Source organism: Echinops telfairi, unplaced genomic scaffold, assembly GCF_000313985.2.
Source record: "Echinops telfairi isolate 266 unplaced genomic scaffold, ASM31398v2 ScPeMD7_3533;HRSCAF=4204_1, whole genome shotgun sequence".
NCBI lineage: Eukaryota > Metazoa > Chordata > Mammalia > Afrosoricida > Tenrecidae > Echinops > Echinops telfairi.
The window spans coordinates 31529545-31547890 of record NW_022107432.1 but is presented as its reverse complement, the minus strand read 5'-3'; the positions used below and the strand labels follow the sequence as shown (position 1 = coordinate 31547890).

Here is an 18346-nt window from a genome sequence, read left to right as displayed (position 1 = left end):
CTAATGGGCTTTGGATCTCCACTCCGCACTCCCCCCATCATTCACTATGGTAAGATTTGGAGTCTTGTTTTTTGGCTAATGCCTTCTGTACAGCTTGGATTTCTTCCTTCAATACCATTGGCTCTTGATCATATGCTATCTCTTGAAATGGTTGAATGTCACCTAGTTCTTTTTGGCACAGTGACTTTGTGTATTCTTTCCATCTTCCTTAGATGCTTCTTTCATTGTTCAGTATTTTGCTCATAGGAACTTTCAATATTGAAATTTTAGGCTTGAATTTTGTTTTGAGTTAAGATATGCTGAACATGTTCTTCCTTTTTTGTTTTCTGACTCTAGGTCTTTGCACATTTCATTCTATTTTATGATGTCTTCTTGAGCTGTTCTTTGAAATTTTCTATTCAGCTTTTACTTCATTACTTCTACCATTTGCCTTAGCTACTTTATGATTAAGAGCAAATTTCAGAGTCTCTTCTGATGTCCACTTTGATCTTTCCTGTCTTTTAAAATACCTTTTGATTTTTTTCATGCATGGTGTTCTGATGTCATTCAACAGGTCATAGGGTCTTCTGTCATTAGTGTTCAGTGTATCAAATCTGTTCTTGAGATGTTCTTGAAATTCAGGTTGGATAGTCTCAGGGTTGTATTTTGACTCTTGTGGATTTGTTTTAATATTCTTCAGGTTCAACTTGAACTAACAGATGAGCAATTAGTGGTCTATTCCACAGTTGGCCCTGGCCTTGTTTAAGCTGCTAATATTGAGTTTTTCCATCATCTCTTCCCACAAATTTTGTCAATATGATCGGTGTAAATTCCATCTGGCAAAGTCCACATGTATAGTCACCATTTGTATTGTTGAAAAATGTATTTCAATGAAGAAGTCACTTCTCTTTCAAAATTCTATCATGAAATCTCCAGCTACATTTCTATCACCAAGACCATGTTTTCCAACTATTGTTTCTTCTTTGCTTTTAACTTTTGCATTCCAATTGTAATAATTATCAATGCACCTTGACTGCATGTTTGATGCATCTTGACTGCATGTCTGATCAATTTTAGACTGAATACGTTGGTAAAATTCTTCAATTTCTTCACCAGTAGCTTTAGTGGTTGGTGCATAAATCTCAATAGTAATTGTATTAACTGGATTTTCTTTAATAGCTATCATCCTACCGCAGATAGCATTGTACTTCTAGATAGATCTTGAGATGTCCTTTTTGACAGTGAGTGCCACGTCATTTCTCTTGAGGTTGTCATTCCTGGCACAGTAAACCATCTGATTTTTAAAAAAATCATTTATTGGCATATTCATACAATTTAATAGCTCACATTAAGAAGAGTTGTACGATCATCACCACAATCAATTTCAGAACATTTTATTCTTGTACGCCTTGTTGTTAGTCCAATTCCCCCCATCCTCCCCTGCCATACCGTTAGGTAATTAATTAACCCAGCTACTGTTTCTATAGACTTACCTGGATTTCATATACAGAAAATCATACAAAACACGAACAGGAAGAAGGAAAAATTAAAAAGACAGACTACATACAACAAAGAACTTTAATCTAAAAGAAAGCAGAAAATATTAAAACAGCTTTTAAAATGAGCCTAAGGGATTACATTTTAACCTAATTACATCTGCCATAATTGACTTTACAATGCTGTCTGTGGCCTACATCCTTAGACTTTACAAAGCTGTCTACAACCTTAGACTATTTTCCAAGGACATTCCCTAGAGGCTTAATACATGTGTGGACCCTGATAATAGATTTTGGGCTTCCACTGTCATTTATAGCCTTCTGAACACCAGGTGTTCACAATTTAAGCTCTGATACCATTCCCTCTTTTGGATTTGGATTTTATCATTTACAATCCTTGGGTCACATGGGTTGGTGTGCTTCTTCATGTGGACTTAGTTGACACCTCACTTAGTTGGCTGCCTATTTGAAGACAAGCCTTTAAGACCTCAGATGTTATTCTTTCTGATATCTGGGCACCATCTGGTTTCTACACCACACTTTGCTATGCCACCCATATCTTCAGGGATGTCTTAATGAGGGTCATGTCATAAAAATTAATTGTTCTCATATTGGGATACCACAGCAACACACAACATAAGTGTTCTCAAGTTGTTACGCTAGAATTAAGTGTAAACCTCAAAATCCATTAATCTATCTATGGTTTATATATGTCTCTGGTTCACTTTAGAGACATCATTATTATGATAAAGAACATTATAAGTCATCCCCTGGGGCATAAGATAATTCCATTGGTAATGTCATTAATGCAGCCAGTGGTATAGAATTTAAAATATTACCAAAAAAGGAAAGTATACAGTCCATATGGTTTCTGATTCAAAATGGCCAAATAACAGTCCATGTGAGCTCACTAATGCCTAGGATATAAATCTTTGAATCCTATTTGTAATGGCTTCCAATTATCCTAGATCCATACTTGGTACATCCTAATGTCCAATTATTGATATTTGCTGCTGTTTCTTTTCATTTTTGGTAGTGCCGCCTTAGCAAATGAAGGTCCTGGAGGTTTGACCCGACAGGATCAGTACTTCCTCCACATCTTTATGGTCGCATCTGCATTCCTATGAATGCATCAGCATTCCTTTATGAATGCATCAGCATTCCTATGGATCTTCTACTTTGAGAAGGCAGTGCTTTCTTAGTCATATTTTGAGTGCTTTCCAACCTGAGGGACTCATCTTCTGGCACTTTCTCTGACATTGTATTGCTGATGCTCATGAGGTTTCATTATCTGACATTATTTTGTTGCCATCTGTCAGAATTTCCATGGCTAATTCCTCTAAAGTGGACAATCTATTGCTTTTTTGTAGTCTGTGTTTAGTCTGGAAGCTCTGCTGAAACCTGTTTGCTTTGGTGACCCTGCTGCTGTTTGAACATACCAGTGACATAGCTTCCAGCACCACAGCAACATACAAGCCACCACAGCACAATACATGACAGCCCAGTGATGGCTAAGACTAATGGTCTATAGGAATCACAGCCTACTCTCATCCTTAGCCCAGCTACCTTTACCAAATGTGCTGAACAGGGCCACGATCGATGGATTCCGATAGAATGGTAGAAAATTTTTGAATAGAGCCTCCAATTCCTAAATTAGAAAGAAAGAAACTAGACTCATTGGAATAGTTATATGTGGAGGATGTCCCGAGACAGCTTCTCTGGGATACTCTTTGGTCACCTTTTGGCTAAATAACAGATTGACTCTCAAAATAAGTATCATCATGAGCACCAAGTGCCTTTAAATAATCATCTACGTGAGACAATGTAGTCAATAGTTCCTTTAAATAATCATCTACGTGAGACCATGTAGTCAATAAACAAAGAGGAAAATGTGAGGGAGCAGGGGCACTACATTAATGGTAGTGGAACCACCAGAGTGGAAATACCAAGCAGTCTACACAGTGTGGAGAATGCAGCCAGTGTCACTGAACACGCACAGAAATCATTGGATAGGGGCCTAACCTGTGGTGTAAATGTGCTGAAAACACAAAATATACTTGGAAGGAAATCAAGGAGAGGGAAGGGAGGGAAAGAGGACGGAAATGAAGAAGCGGTGATGGGTGTGAATCTTAAGACCAGAGGGAGTGCCACGTAACTAGCATTCTCATCAATTTGGAGGACTGACAGGCATTACAAAACCTGTGGTAGGACAAAATCCCTGTGACAGCAAAAACGCTTTCAGCTGAGCGGTTTCCTGCCATGCAGACCTCACAGGCTATCTTTAACCTTCAACTTGCTTTAACCTACCTACCCATTTCCCCCATCACTGCAGTGAAAATAGCTTGTATCTATCATATGAAAACGCAGGTAGAACTATTCCACTGAAGAAGAAAGGAGGGGGTGGGGGAGTGGATGTTTGAGCAGGGAGAGGGAAGCTACAGCTAGTGTTGGATGAGGAGGTGTGAGCCCAATAAGCTGTATTAAATTATTTGGAAAGCTACATGTTCGCACACACACAAAGAAAGTCGGTGTGTTCACCTGGCTTTAAGGCAGTGGCACGCAAACTTTAATGTCGATAACAATCCCTGTAGAGATTGTTTAAAAGTTCTTATGTCTGACTCCACCCCTAGAAAATCTGATTTTGGAGGGAGAGAGGGGCCCCAGGAATTGACATTTTCACATGCACCTAAAAGTATCATGATGAACATAATTTATAAACTGTACCCCGAGAAGCAGTTTTAGCATTTCGTCCAGCTATGAAAAATAAAACATTAATCACTGACGTGGTACTAGATCCACAAGCCAAAAAATAATTAAATTCAGAATTAAACTCCTATTCATGTGAGCCAGTTCTCATTTCAGTTAGAATCGTGACTATTTTCCTGATGATTGAGACCTGCTAAAACATATGTACTAGTATTTATGTTGAAATTACTGAGAACTGCCAGAAGAACAAACAAATCTGTCTTAGAAGTACAGCCAGAATGCTCCTTATTAGAAGGATGGCTAGCCTTCATCTCACGCCCCTAGAAAAGGACATCATGTTTGGTACAGGAGGGGGTTGATGAAACAGGGAAAGACCCTTAGGAGACAGACTGACGGGGTGCCTACAAAAATGGGCTCACCCATAATTATGAGGATGGTGCAGGAATAGGCAGGGTTTCTTCTGTGGTGTGTCGGGTCATTATGAGCTGTGACCAACCTGCTGGCACCTGACAATAGCTACTACTACTACTATTACTTTTGTTTCATAAACTCTATAGCTTTTATTTTTATTTATTTTTTAACATTTTATTAGGGGCTCATACAACTGTTATCCCAATCCATACACACATCAATTGTGTAAAGTGTATTTGTACATCATTTCTCAAAACATTTTCTCTCCATTTAAACCCCCGACATTAGGTCCTCATTTTTCCCCTCCCTCCCCACTCCTCCCTCCCACATGAGCCCTTGATAGTTTATAAATGGGTATTTTGTCATATCTTGCCCTGTCCGACTTCTCCCTTCATCCACTTTTCGGTTGTCTGTCCCCCAGGGAGGAGGTCACACACAGTTCCATGTAATCGGTTCCCTCTTTCCTACCCATTCTCCCTTGACCCTCCCTGTTTTGCCACTCACACCACTGGTCCTATAGGGCTCATCCATCCTGGATTCCCTGTATTTTCAGTTCCTATCTGTACCAGTGTACCTCCTCTGGTCTAGCCAGTCTTGCAAGATAGAATTTGAGTCATGGTAGTGGGAGCGGGGAGGAAACCTTTAGGAACTAGAGGAAGGTTGTATTTCTCATCATTGTTACATCGCACCCTGACTGGCTCATCTCCTCCCTGAGACCCCTCTGCAAGGGGATCTCCAGTGGCCTACAACTCTATAGCTTTTAGACTACTTGTGAGCCAGTCTTTGCTGGCTTGGAACTTAGTGGTGTGTGTGTATGAATGAATTCTCCCTTGTGTTGATCTCAATACAATGTTTTATGACTATATATACGTATTCAGTATGTGTATATGCATATATATAGATAATAATCCCTATGCACACACACATATGATTTCTGCCCAACTTTTCTTGCCTATCCCTTCTCTACCTACATATGTACCATTTCCAGGATCCCTCCCATCCAACAATTCCTTGGGGATATGGAATAAAGAAAAAGAAGAAGGCACAGGAAAGATCCAAAGTCTTCCCAAATGTAACTAGAGTCATATATTTTATTTGAGTCTCATCTCTTGGGAGACAGGGAGACAGAAGTAAGTTAAAGATGGTCTTGCAAAACGCCCAGCGGTATGGGGTGGGGGTGAAGAAGGAACACCTTCACTTAGAACATCTTGTAAAGGTTCAATGGAGTCAGCCTGGATTGTGAGTCCAGAGATAATTCTTGCCAATTAGTATTGTGCTCTGAGAGCATGTGATCCTGATGGTGACAGAAAGCCAGTGGATGGAGGAGTCACAAGGCAAGTACTACAAATTGGTATCAAGTCAAGGTCTTCTGACCAAGCAATCCCTCTTTGGGAATGGAGAATTTGCCAAGGGAAAATCTGCCCCATTACATCCAGTCTTCCTCCCAGGGACCTTCAGTATTACTGCTTTTGGATAATAGAAAATCCTTGTGTGGATGCCTATTGTCTATTGAGCGTGTGGCCACAGTCTTATATGAAGGCCGATGGTACGGTGGAGACTGGAGAAGAGTCTTAGACCTGGGTTTGAGCTCGGGCTCAGGGTCGGTTTCTGTATCTGCCTCTGGCTCCAGCTCAGTCTCAGGCTCCATTTCAGGTTCCACCTCTGATTCCTGCTCCAGCACCCTGGCCAGGTCTAGGTCCAAATATAGCTCATTCTCTTGTTCTGACTCCAGCATTGGCTCCATCTCCAGCTCCGAGTCTTCCATTTCTGGCTTTAGGACCACAGGTCTGTAGTTTAGATTTGTACTTTTTTGGATTTCTAGATTACTGTTGTATGGTTGATACCTGGGATCTTCATTCTGAAATACACACGATGAAGTAGGTTAACATTCCCAAGCAATTGAGACTCGTGAGCACAAAGAATCTCAAGATTTGAAGTGTCCCAAGCATGAATTCCTGGTGAAATAGGGGGGTGGTGGAGGGGGGTGTCTTGCTTCAATCTGTTTTCCATCCTCTTTGCACTTTCTAGGAGCCCTGGTGGTAGTGTAATTACACATTGGGCTACTAACTGCAAGCTTTGAAACCACCAGCCATGCAGCGGGGCTTTCTGTTCCCACAAAGAGGTACAGTCTCTGAAACTCATAGGGGCAGTTCTACCCTGTCCTATATGGTTGCTATGAGTTGGCATCGACTCCATGGCAGTCAATTGGGTTTGGGTTTGGTTGGTACTCTGATTCCTCAGTTACTCATTACTTTTCAGGTCCACCAGTCTCTAACTCCTGATTTCTCTGGCTTTTCTAGCTAGCATGAAGTGCACAGCAACCACTGAATTGACAGTGATCTTGACAGCTTTCTGAAACACCTTGTCTTCTGGGTCTTACTTTTTTTACCAACCTTGAATGCAATCTCTGACAGGGCCTGCAAGGGCCTTCGTGATCGGGCCTCTTGCCACCCTTAGTTTTTATCTCCAGCTGTGCTCTCTACTCTTTGGTCTGGCCACAAAGTTGCCCAAAGCTACCTGACTATTGCTTACCTTTGCCTACCACATTTTCATCTCATCTACAAACACTTATGCCAGATTCTGAGCAAAGATAACCAATCGGGATCAAAGCTTCCTTTGTGTTCCAACAACAGGCCATTCACACTTTCTGAAACCAGAAAATCCAGACCCACTGCCATGCCATGAAGTTGACCCTAACTCATAGCCTTCTATGAGTAGCATGGCCCCCGGGGTTTCTAGCTATTTAGAAGGGCAAATGGCCTCATCTTTCTCCCATGGAATGGCTGGTGGGTTTGAGCTGCTGACCTTGTGGTTAGCAGCCCAACACTTAACCTGCTGTGCTACCAGTGCTTCTTACGTGGCTCTCATAGTACCAGCAATATATGACCACCTTATTTACAAACTTAACTCACTTCCTTGAGGTAGGATAAAGCCTGGGGCTTCTCTGTCTATTCTCTCACCATCGATGATCTCATTTAGTCCTATATATTTTTTACTGCCACTTGTGTGGCGGTGACTCTTTGGTTATAACCCTTCCTTCTCCTAATCAGAAGGCTCATACATCCACTTGCCTTCTTCACATCACCACTTGGATATCTAAAAGGTATATTCAAGATAATACATCTGAAAAGAAATTGTTTCTCTCAACTTTTCTATCTTAGATGCCAGAAAAGATTCAATATATTCAATATTCAAAAAAGTATGCAAGTCCTTAAGAATAATAGTTCACCAGAACAATATTTTTAAAAAAAAACAACTGTCACCAAGAGACTCAATGGAGATACAAAAGAAGCTATTCTCATTCAATTCAGGAGTAAGACATCACTATTATTTAAATTGCTCTAGAAGGTCAAGAAAATGTAATAATATATGATACTGAAATAAAAATGCTAATCATTGGGAAAGGAAGAGATTAATATAAATATTTTTAAAGTTCTCCCTAGAAAACCCAAGAAAATTAATACCGAAATGCCTCTTAATATTGACTGGTCACAAGGAAGAGATGAGCCAATCAGGGTGCAGTATAGCATTGATGAAACACACAACTCTCCTCTCCTCTAGTTCCTTAATGCTTCCTTTCCCCCACTATCATGACCTCAATTTTACCTTACAAATTGGATTATACCAGAATATGCACACTGCTATAGATAAGAGCCTGCTACACAGGGAATCCAGGGTAGATAAACCCCTCAGGGCCAACAATGAGAATAGAGATACTAGGAGGATAAGGGGAAGGTGGGAGGAGAAAGGGGGAATCGATCACAAGGATTCACATATAACCCCTTCCCAGGGGGACAAACAACAGTAAAGTGGGTGAAGGGAGACAGAGGACGATTTAAAATATGAAAATAATAATCTATAATGTATCAAGGGTTTATGAGGGAGGGAGGATAGGGGAGGGAGGGGGGAATGAGCTGATATAAAGGGCTCGAGTAGAAAGAAAATGCTTTGAAAATGATGATGGCAGCATATGTACAAATGTGCTTGACACAATAGATGATTGTATGGATTGTGATGAGAGATGTAAGAGCCCCAATAAAAGCAATTATATAAAAAAAGATGACTAGTAAGAGGAGTCAGAAATGTGGTCAAATTTTACAAACATCAGTAGGTTTCCAGAATGATAGCCATTGGCAACTAGAAAAGATAATGGAAAAGATCCATTTTTTCAAAAGTGATGAACGTGTAAACTATATAAAGCAGCTAGGATGGTCTTATGAAAAAGCCACAAAACCTTACAATGAGGCATTTTGAAGGTGAATGGATACATTGGATTGTATAAGATATGGCTAAATAAATAAATAAAATATAGTATAATATAAAGGTTCCTGGGGGGGGTGTCAGAGTGGGGGAGGGAGGGGAATAAAGGAGAGCTGATATAAAAAATGTCAAGAAGAAAGAAAATGTTAAAAAAAAAAGAAAATGTTTTGAAAATGATAGTGGCAGCAAGTAAAATTATGTTCAATCTAATCGAATTATGGATTGTTATAATAGCTCTAAGAGTTCTCAATAAAATGATTAAAGGCTGAACAAATGTAAAGAAAGCTTTTGTCCCTAGAGAATGAATACTGTTAAATGGAAATTCTCAAATTATTTTATAATTTAATAAATTATAATTAAATAAATTATAATGAAGCTTTAATAAAACTAATGAAAATTCCAACAGGATAAGCAGAGACATCTAACATGCGAGAAGTCTCCGCAAAACAAGGGAAATACTTGATAATGAATTACTTTAAAGAGAGTGATAAAGGTCATGTACAAGCTTGAATAATTTTACTTTTTTTCTTCTTGGAATTTAAAACCAAAGCAAAAACACTTATTACCATGGCAATCCTTTCTTGTCATAAAAAAGCAAACATCATAGAATTGTGCTAAGTCAAAGACTTCACTTAGTTTAATTTTAAAATCATTTCCAAATATTAGATAATATTTCAGTGTCAACCTGTGTTTTAGTTTCCTTTGGGTGGGGGTGTTATTGGTGGTGGGGGCAGGGCCTTAACTTATGCAAATACTGATTTAAAAAAACACAGGAGTCAGCCCCGGCTTTTTCTGAATGGTCACTAATGGCTCATGTCTTTTGCCTTTGGCCAAGCTGAGTTGATTTCGAGAATCTAAATGACAGCCAATGTGTTAAGGCGGCAGAGCCACTTAGACCTCTACCTGTAGTAATGAGCTCATCGTTCACCCTCGTTTCCGTTGACTAGTTCATCAATCCTGCTACTTCACAGATGGCCTTGCTGTTCTCACCCCCAGTGTGGGGGTGGGGAGGGAAGGGGTGGATTCTAGAATTATAGGTAGGAAAGATCTTTTAAATACTTAGGCCTTGGTGGTACGGCTACTTCGGAAAGGGCTGTGAGTGAGATGAAGATACCCTGACAGCAGGGGCACAAAGCCACTGCTACTTGCCAAGAGGTCCTTTCAACAGGACAAAATCCAGGCATAACCACAGCTTTCTTGGACATTGCCCAGCTCTAGCCGGGCTTCTCTCCCGCCCCACCCCACTCTGTTCCACCCCACCCCAAGATGCTTGACACCATCCAACCTTTTCTGAGTGGGTCTCCTGTATCACTGTCTCAGATTCATCCACGCTTAACTCCGAGTCTAGCAGCCTCCTTCTTAAGGCAAACAGCACAGCGTCGTGGAGGGTCAGGAACAGCTGGGCCTTGGTGATACCAGCATCAAAGAAATCATTCCTCTCAAATGTCCTGACCACAGAAGCTATAAGCCAAACCCAGAACAGACACAGTCAGACACCTTCGGGGCAGAGCAGCCAGTGCGAAAACCACAGCCCTCTCATGGGGTGAAAGATACTCACAGTGACACCCTGCCAAGAGCACCATGACGTTGGCGTTCTGGAAAGCATTGCACATCTATTGGGGAGAGGACATCAGTGTCGGGGAGCGTGGCCATCGACTACCAAAGGGCTTTCTAATGCACCAAGTTTAAAACGCCTTTGGCTATTCACTTGTCTAGAGGGTATGTAGATTTAGACTCCCCTTTCCTTCCAAAACATGTGAAGGGTGAGCTTCTAGATGCCAGGAAATGCGTGAGTACCAGGAAGGCAAAAAGAGGATCAGACTGTCTCTTGTGGGGGTTGCCAGGGGGTGGGGGGCATGCATATTATAGTCTTCAGTTGTTCACATAGGAAAATCATGTTGGCATGAAGTCAGTACCAGGCCAGAGATGGTCCGGTTGTGATGGGAACGTGCATGGTGTGACCACTTAGTGTTTGTGTGTGACCCCTACTCCCTGAAGTTCACTGAGTAGGGAGTAGGGAAAATGTGGCCCCAGAGACAGCCAAGCAAGACAGTAGGGAATGCAACTTTGCAGCATAGCTTGAGATTTCATTCTCTACTGTCTTGCTGCCATCAAGTCAATTCTGACTCGCAGTGACGCTATAGGGCAGGGTAGAACTGCCTTGGTGGGTTTCCGAAATTATTCAAAAAAATAATAATTTTTTTTTACTTGTGCAAAGCTAATATGTAAGTCATATAATATACCTATTGCTAAAATTAACTTTATGACTATCCTTTAAAAAAAATTATTTTATTGGGGGCTCGTACAATTCTCATCAAAATCCATACATCCATCCATTGTGTCAAGCACATATGCACATTTGTTGCCCTCATCATTCTCAAAACATTTGCCTCCCCTAATATCAGTTGCTCATTTCCCCCTCCCTCTCTCTACCCCCTTCCTCAGGAACCCTTCTTAGTTCATAAATTATTATAGTTTTGTCATAAGTTACCCTGTCCGATGTTTCCCTCCACCCTCTTCTCTGCTGTCCATCCCCGAGGGAGGAGGCAATACTTAGATTCCTGTAATTGGTTCCCCCTTTCTACCCCACATTCCCTTTACCCTCCAGGCATCACCCCTCTCACCACTGGTCCTGAAGGAGTCATCTATACTGGATTCCCTGTGTTTCCAGTTGCTATTGTACTAATGTAATCCTCTGGTCCAGCCAGATTAGTAAGGTAGAATTGGGATCATGATAGTGGGGGGGGGGGTAGCATGAAATAACTAGAGGAAAGTTATATGAAACTGTCACTCTTGATAGGTAGGAGTAGAAAGCCTCATCTTTCTCCTTCTGAGCAGCTCCTTTCGAAGTGCGGACCGTGCTGGTAACCGCCCACTACAACAACAGGGCTCCTCAAACATCACACACTGACCTCAAACTTACTTCAGTTGCAATATATTAGAAGCCATACATCTTGAAGTTCACTTCAAAGTATATCATTATAAAGTTATACTCCAAGACAGTAGAATCCCACTCCAACCCTGAGCACAAAGATAAAACATCAAAAGGAGTGTAACAGTGCCAAGTGGAAACCAGAAAGCCATTCTTGGTCACATAGGAAATCATCAGGTCATAGGTGAAGGGTCACAATGGGCAACACTCTAAATGGCAAACACACGGGAAAGGTACATCTCCAGGTGTATGAAGATGCTGGCACTCTCGACTGCGCTGCTGAGGTTTTTCTTAGTAATTTGAACGTTCAATTACAATGCGAACAGAGTGCAATGGTCTCCAGCAAGCAGCAGAGAGCAGTGATCAAGGGCGTGAAGAGCCCTGTGGTTTTGAAAGGTGCAAGTGCATGGGCCATGGCTCCCTGCAGGCTGTAAGGCGGAGGGTCTGGCCTAGTCTCCATGTTGGGGATGGAGCACTAGGTTATCATCAGAGGCCAAAGTGGAGGCTGGAGGTTAACAAGAAGATTCGCTGGTGACCCCATGACAAAGGGTGGGATGACACAACTGTACAGTGGGACGCACAGGAAGAGTGATGTGACGTTAGGTGCTCTGCGTTCTGAGCCTGGCCAGGCCATTTGTTAATTGAGAGTTGAAGGAGAGAATACGGCCCCTCTCTCCAGGCTGTTGTGAGAACGAATTGAGACCATGTATGAACACACCCAACTCGACCATGCATATAGTAGGTATTCCATCTTGTGGGATGAATGAAGTCTAAGGTAACAATTACAGGGCATGGCTGGCAGATGAGACTCTTAGACCAGCGGGACTACAAAGATGAACGAATGAAAAGGACATTTGAGTCTAAAACTAGAGGTGGGGGTGGGGAGATCCAGTGGATGGGGAAAACTCAACATTCATCTCTTCTTGGCATCGCATGTTATCTATGAGGAAACTGAGGTGCAGTACAATTTAGCATAATGCCGTGGGTCAGGTGGGACAGTCAGTAGCAAGGGCAGGATACAACACTCATCTCTTGGACCACCAACCAGTGTTCTTGCTGCTGTGAAAGGCTTCCTACGGCTTCCGACCAAAGAGGAGCTGTACTCTAGCAGTGTATGCCCATAGGAATGAGAAGGTAGGATAAAATCTGATAAAAGAAGGAAAATTGGCCAAAGGAGCAAGAGTAAGCTAGGGTGCCATGAGAACCAGGAAGTAAGTGTCCAGCCATCACCAACAGTAGCCAGAGGGAGAGAAACTGCTGTCAAGATTCCATCTGCCCTGTCTGAGAAACATACCGGACGAGTACTGACCGCAGGACAGAGTTCAGAGGAGTTCGGAAAGAAGGATGCATGGGAACCAGGACCTCGGGAAGTGGCCTCCATGGTGTTTACCTTGTGGAAGGTACAAGCAATTACATGAAACAAAACGTGGGTGTGATTTGTCGAAAGGAAAAGTAGTATTCTCTGTAAACCATCACCTAGGAGAAATGGATCACACTAACGAGACCTTTTTCCTTTCTTTCTTTCTTTTTTTGACATGAAGGAGTCCTGATGGCTTTGGATTGCTAACTGCAAGGTTAGAGGTTCAAACTGCTGCTCTGAGGGAGAAAAGTGAAGCTTTTCTGCTGCCATAAAGATTGACTGTCTCGGAAACCCTCTAGCAGGTCTCCAGTCGGAAGTGAATGGATGGCAGGGGGTTATGAGACATTAAACAATGAAGCCAACAGGGTGAGCTGTGCATCTTAATTGCAGTGTACAAGAGAGAGTGAAACGAAGACGGTTGGAGAAACCAGAGTGTAGGAGAGAAACCAGGATCCAGGGATGCAGCTTTTGAAGGAAACAAACCTGCCCAAAGATGCAGGCTATGGTGAGGGAACTGGGAAGGACTGAAGAGAGGGGAGAGACCACCTCAAGGTGGATGTGTCATCTCATCACAACTGTGTTAACTCTCAGTAAAATGCATCCCCGGGTCTTGTTCAGTGCCTGGTTCCCAGGAGCTAAGTCATGGAGATTTCTTGGTGAGCATTTTTCTGCAGCATTCAGGCATTCCTTGAAAAGACCTGCAGCGGTGGGCCTCCACTCAAGTATGCCCTCAATGCAAGAACACTTTGTTCTACTAAACTGGCCGTCCATGATGCTCACACTCCCGACATGATTGCTGAAGACAAAGTGGGTGCATAAGCAAATGTGGTGAAGAAAGCTGATGGAGCCCGGCTATCAAAAGATATCATGTGTAGGGTCCTAAAGGCTTGAAGATAAACAAACGCCCATCTAGCTGAGAAACAACAAAGCCCACATGAAAGAATCACACCAGCCTGTGTGATCACGAGGTATCAATAGGATCAGGTACTAGGCATCAAAGAACAAAAATCATATCACTGTGAATGATGGGGAGTGTGGAGTGGGGATCCAAAGCCCACCTATAGACAACTGGACATCCCCTTACAGTAGGGTTGCAAGGAGCAGATGAGCCAGTCAAGATGCAGTATAGCAACGAAGAAACATATAACTTTCCTCTAGTTCTTTAATGCTTCCTCCCCTCCACTATCATGATCCCAATTCTACCTTAAAAATCTGGCTAAACCAGAGGATGTACACTGGTACAGATAAGAGATGGAAACATGGGGAATCCAGGACAGATAAACCCCTCATGACCAATAATGAGAGTAGCGATACCAGGATGTTAAGGGGAAGGTAGGGTAGAAAGGATCTACATATAACCCCCTCCCTTGGGGATGGACAACAGAAAAGTGGGTGAAGGGAGACGTCAGACAGTGTAAGGCATGACAAAATAATTTATAAATTATCAAGGGTTTGTGAGGGATGGGGGCGGGGATGGAGGGGAAAAATTAGGAGCTGATACCAAGGGCTCAAGTAGAAAGCAAATGTTTGGAGAATGATGACGGCAACAAATGTGCAAATGTTTGGATGGATGGATGGATGGATTGTGAGAAGAGTTGTATGAGCCCCCAATAAAATGATTTTTTAAAAGAAAAATAAATAAATAAAGGGGTAAAACAGAAAAGACCTGTAGCTAACTCCCCGGACATAGTGGGGATCTCGGGGCATGGCCTGCATTTCTGGTGGGTTTCTGGCATTGGCATTATTCCTTGCGAAATAAGACTGCAACTTTTAAAACTCTGAGTAAAAGCTCTCCCGGAGTCTTGTACAATAGGCGCCATGCCTACTAAGGCAACCCAGAATTTAATCAATCAAATTTGTCTTATTTGTATCTTTATTCTAATTGACCTTAAGCTACCTCCAGTGGTGGAAGTTGGGAGCCCTCGCAGGCTCTTATGAAAGTACTTACCTGCCTTAAGATGACTGAAGCCTGAGGATCCACAAAATGGACCATAGAGAAATCCAGGATGATGGTGTGGATGGCGGGCAGAAGAGAAACATCGGAATAGGGTAAGTATGATCTACTTCTCATTTGACTTTCAGCTCCTTCAGGTGAGGCTCCTGCGCTTATTCTTGAGGGGTTATTGGGAACCCAGACTTTCTCCACCTCCTCCAGGTTTTGCCCCTGGTTTCTCTGAGATACGGACGATACTGTGTATGGTACTTGCTCATCGGATGTGGTAGCCTGGCTGGTGACGCTCTCTAAGCGTGAGCAGCGGATCAGGTTGATAGAGGAGGAAGAATGGATGGATTGGGGCTCAAATTGCTCCGTGTAGATAACCTGGAACAACAACATTAGGGATGGCTGGGAGGCGATGCCGAAAAGGCTGCAAGTCCTTGCCACTCTGCTGTTTCCATTTGCCGCCTCACTCCCTCTCTTTTGCAGCTCCCTCCCAGATTCCTTCAGGGCAACGGGATAGAACCGCCCTACTGGGTTTCTAAGACTGCAACTCTTGATGGGAGGAGAAAGCCTCCTCTTTCTCCTTTGGAACAGCCAGTGGTTTTGAACCGCTGACCTTCTTGTTAGCAGCGCAATCAATGTGAAACGCACTGTACCACCAGGGCTCCCCCTTCCCAGAGGAGGTACTGCTCATTTTCATTCCAAGATAATGACTAAAACCTCATTCATCTTTTCTTATCATCTCCACTGATGGCAGCCCCCTCCCAATTCTCCTATGTCTATCAATGATGTTACTGTTGTCCTAGTGACTCAAACTCAAAAGCATCATTGATTTATTCCTTCCCCTCATTCCTAATAGTCTCCAATGCTGACTAACACACTGAAGTATTTTTATCCATCAGTCCCTTCTCTCCACACCTCTTTTTCAACACCCTACCTATCTTTTGTCAGACTTCCTGACAGGCAAAAATGACTTGGGCAGGGCAGTCTTTAGCTCCCTAATAGGCCTTAGGTGTCTGCTTTAGATTATACCCAGCCTCAAGCACTGGGGTCCAGTGACATGCAGGCTGTGCCCCCAGAGGAGGGATCAGACCCCACTGAGGGCAGCAAGGGTATAGCAACACTGGTGGATAGGCTCTATTGGGCACACAGAAAAAGGAAAAGAATTCATTTGCTAGCTAGTGTGGTATAAGGTTTCTGCCTTTTTAAAAGTTATTGTTCTGATCCTGTTGCTTTGGAAGTATATTTTGAAAACAAGAAGGAGTGAAAGATTAAAAAAACCCATACATGATGGTATATAGTATATAACAACAATAACAAAGAACAAGCGTGGATAGACAGGGTTATTTATCATTGAAAGGAGGAGGATACCTCGAAGTTCAAAGTCACTGAGGCTGGGCCTTAGGGGTACTGGTGGGGCTTGGTCTGTGGTGAGGAGATGCAAGATCCTCCAGACAGAAGGGAAGCTACGAGCCTTCCATGTGTCTTCTTTAACTTGTCTTTCAAGGACTTCCACAGTTCCATTCACGCTTACCTGCCTGCCCTCATTCCCACACCAGACCTCTTACTCTGAGAACCTATCCTTATTCCTACCTCAGGGGCTTTGCCCAAGCAGATTTGTAGACCTGGGGTCCTCCTTATCCCTCTCCAACAACACTCCAAATGTCACTCTTCTGAGCTGCACATGCCCATTCTGCTCATGAAATTTCTCTTTTGAGCTCACACTCATCTGCCCCCTTAGCTAAAGCCATATAGGTGTCAGGACCTAGCACACAATTCAGAACACCTGGAGCAGTTCACTAGCCTGTTTTGTCTGTCTTGAAACACACTGTTATTACAGTGCTACCAAGAAAGCAAACACTGAGTTAAACTGACAGGCCATCAGTGGCATGTTGCATCCAGTTTCAGAGCTGTTCAGCGATTTCAGGATTGATATTATATCATTATGTCTTTAGATGTCACATGCAGATGGAGTCATTGCGGTAACTGGAATTGTAGCTTCATTCATTGTTTCAGAATAGTCCCGTGTACAAGAGTTTTTCTGCTCTGGGCTCTGCCTGTGTCTGTGTTCAAAAGTTTCCATGAAAACAAAAATGAGTAACTCCCTGAAGACAGTGGAGCTCAACTACTCAGTGGCTCCCCATAACATTCTTGTTTTCCTTTTTCGTCACATCTTAGTTGTGGGGACAGAGTAGGCACTCAACAAATTTGGGACAATCCTGGTCTACTCTAAAGAGTACCTGTAGATGTCCCATACGTGTTTCTCCACCACACTCGGCACACGATGTGTGCCACATGCAGGTAAAACAGAGTGCTAATTCTGCCTTCTCGGCAAAGGAGTTGGAGGAGATGTCTTTTTTTTCCTAAAACAGTTGTATTGGCACTTAATCCACATATCATAAACGATTCACTTGTTCAGTCATACCAAGAAGAGTTGTACAATCATTACCACAATTTTAGAGCATTTTCTTCTCTTTTGTACTCATTGTTATCAGCTCCCCATCCCCCCTGAGCCTTTCCTGACATACTTCCAAAAAATCATTAATCCAGTTACTGTCTCTATAGGATTTACCTAGCCTGAATTTTAAATACAACATACAACAATTTTATGAAAAACATACAACGAAAAAACCAATAACAAAGTAAAACAGAAAAAACCTCAATTGAAAAGAAAGTAGAAAATATTAAGAACTAGAACAACCTAAAATGGGTTAAAACAGAGATCAAATGACAAGTTTTCATCTAACTCTATCTGCCATAATCCACTTTCCAATGCACGCTGCCTGATAGCAAGCCCACTCGCATCTCTGGTCGATGGTCCAAGGGGACTCGCTGGAGGCTAATCCACATGCATTTCACTTTTACTTTTTCTTTTTTAATCATTTTACTGGGGGATCATACAACTCTTATCACAATCCATACATATATACATTGTGTCAAGCACATTTGTACATCTGTTGCCTTCATCATTCTCAAAATGCTTACTCTCCATTTAAGCCCTTGGTATCAGCTCCTCATTTTTTCCCCTCCTCCCTCCCCGCACCCCCCAGGAGATGTCTTTTGAACTTCATTAACCAGGTTATGAGAGGACAGTTGGTATGTTTGGGGAATTCTGTAGGACCTAAGCTTCATATGGGAATATGGGCACTCAGTGTTTGAAAGGGTAAGGCATGTGGGTTGTGGGTCCCCACGGTTGGCAGTTCAAAGCCACCAGCCACTCTGGGGAAGAAAAGTTCTGACCATCTTCTCCAGTAAAGACTGCA

The 18346-nt window shown here is 42.5% G+C and overlaps 1 protein-coding gene across 3 annotated transcripts in view; it reads right to left on the bottom strand.

Moving 5' to 3' along the window:
- Positions 1–5648: 5648 nt before the first annotated feature.
- Positions 5649–18346, bottom strand: part of SLC26A8 (solute carrier family 26 member 8) — a 90775-nt gene continuing 78077 nt past the window's right edge. For all 3 annotated transcript variants that reach the window (XM_045294922.1, XM_004710816.2, XM_045294923.1), the window contains exons 17-20: positions 15093–15464; positions 10411–10465; positions 10138–10313; positions 5649–6450 (exon numbers count right to left, since the gene is read on the bottom strand). In XM_045294922.1, coding sequence (XP_045150857.1) covers positions 6019–6450; positions 10138–10313; positions 10411–10465; positions 15093–15464 — 1035 coding nt within the window. In that variant the 3' untranslated portion in view covers positions 5649–6018. The remainder of the gene's footprint in view (positions 6451–10137; positions 10314–10410; positions 10466–15092; positions 15465–18346) is intronic.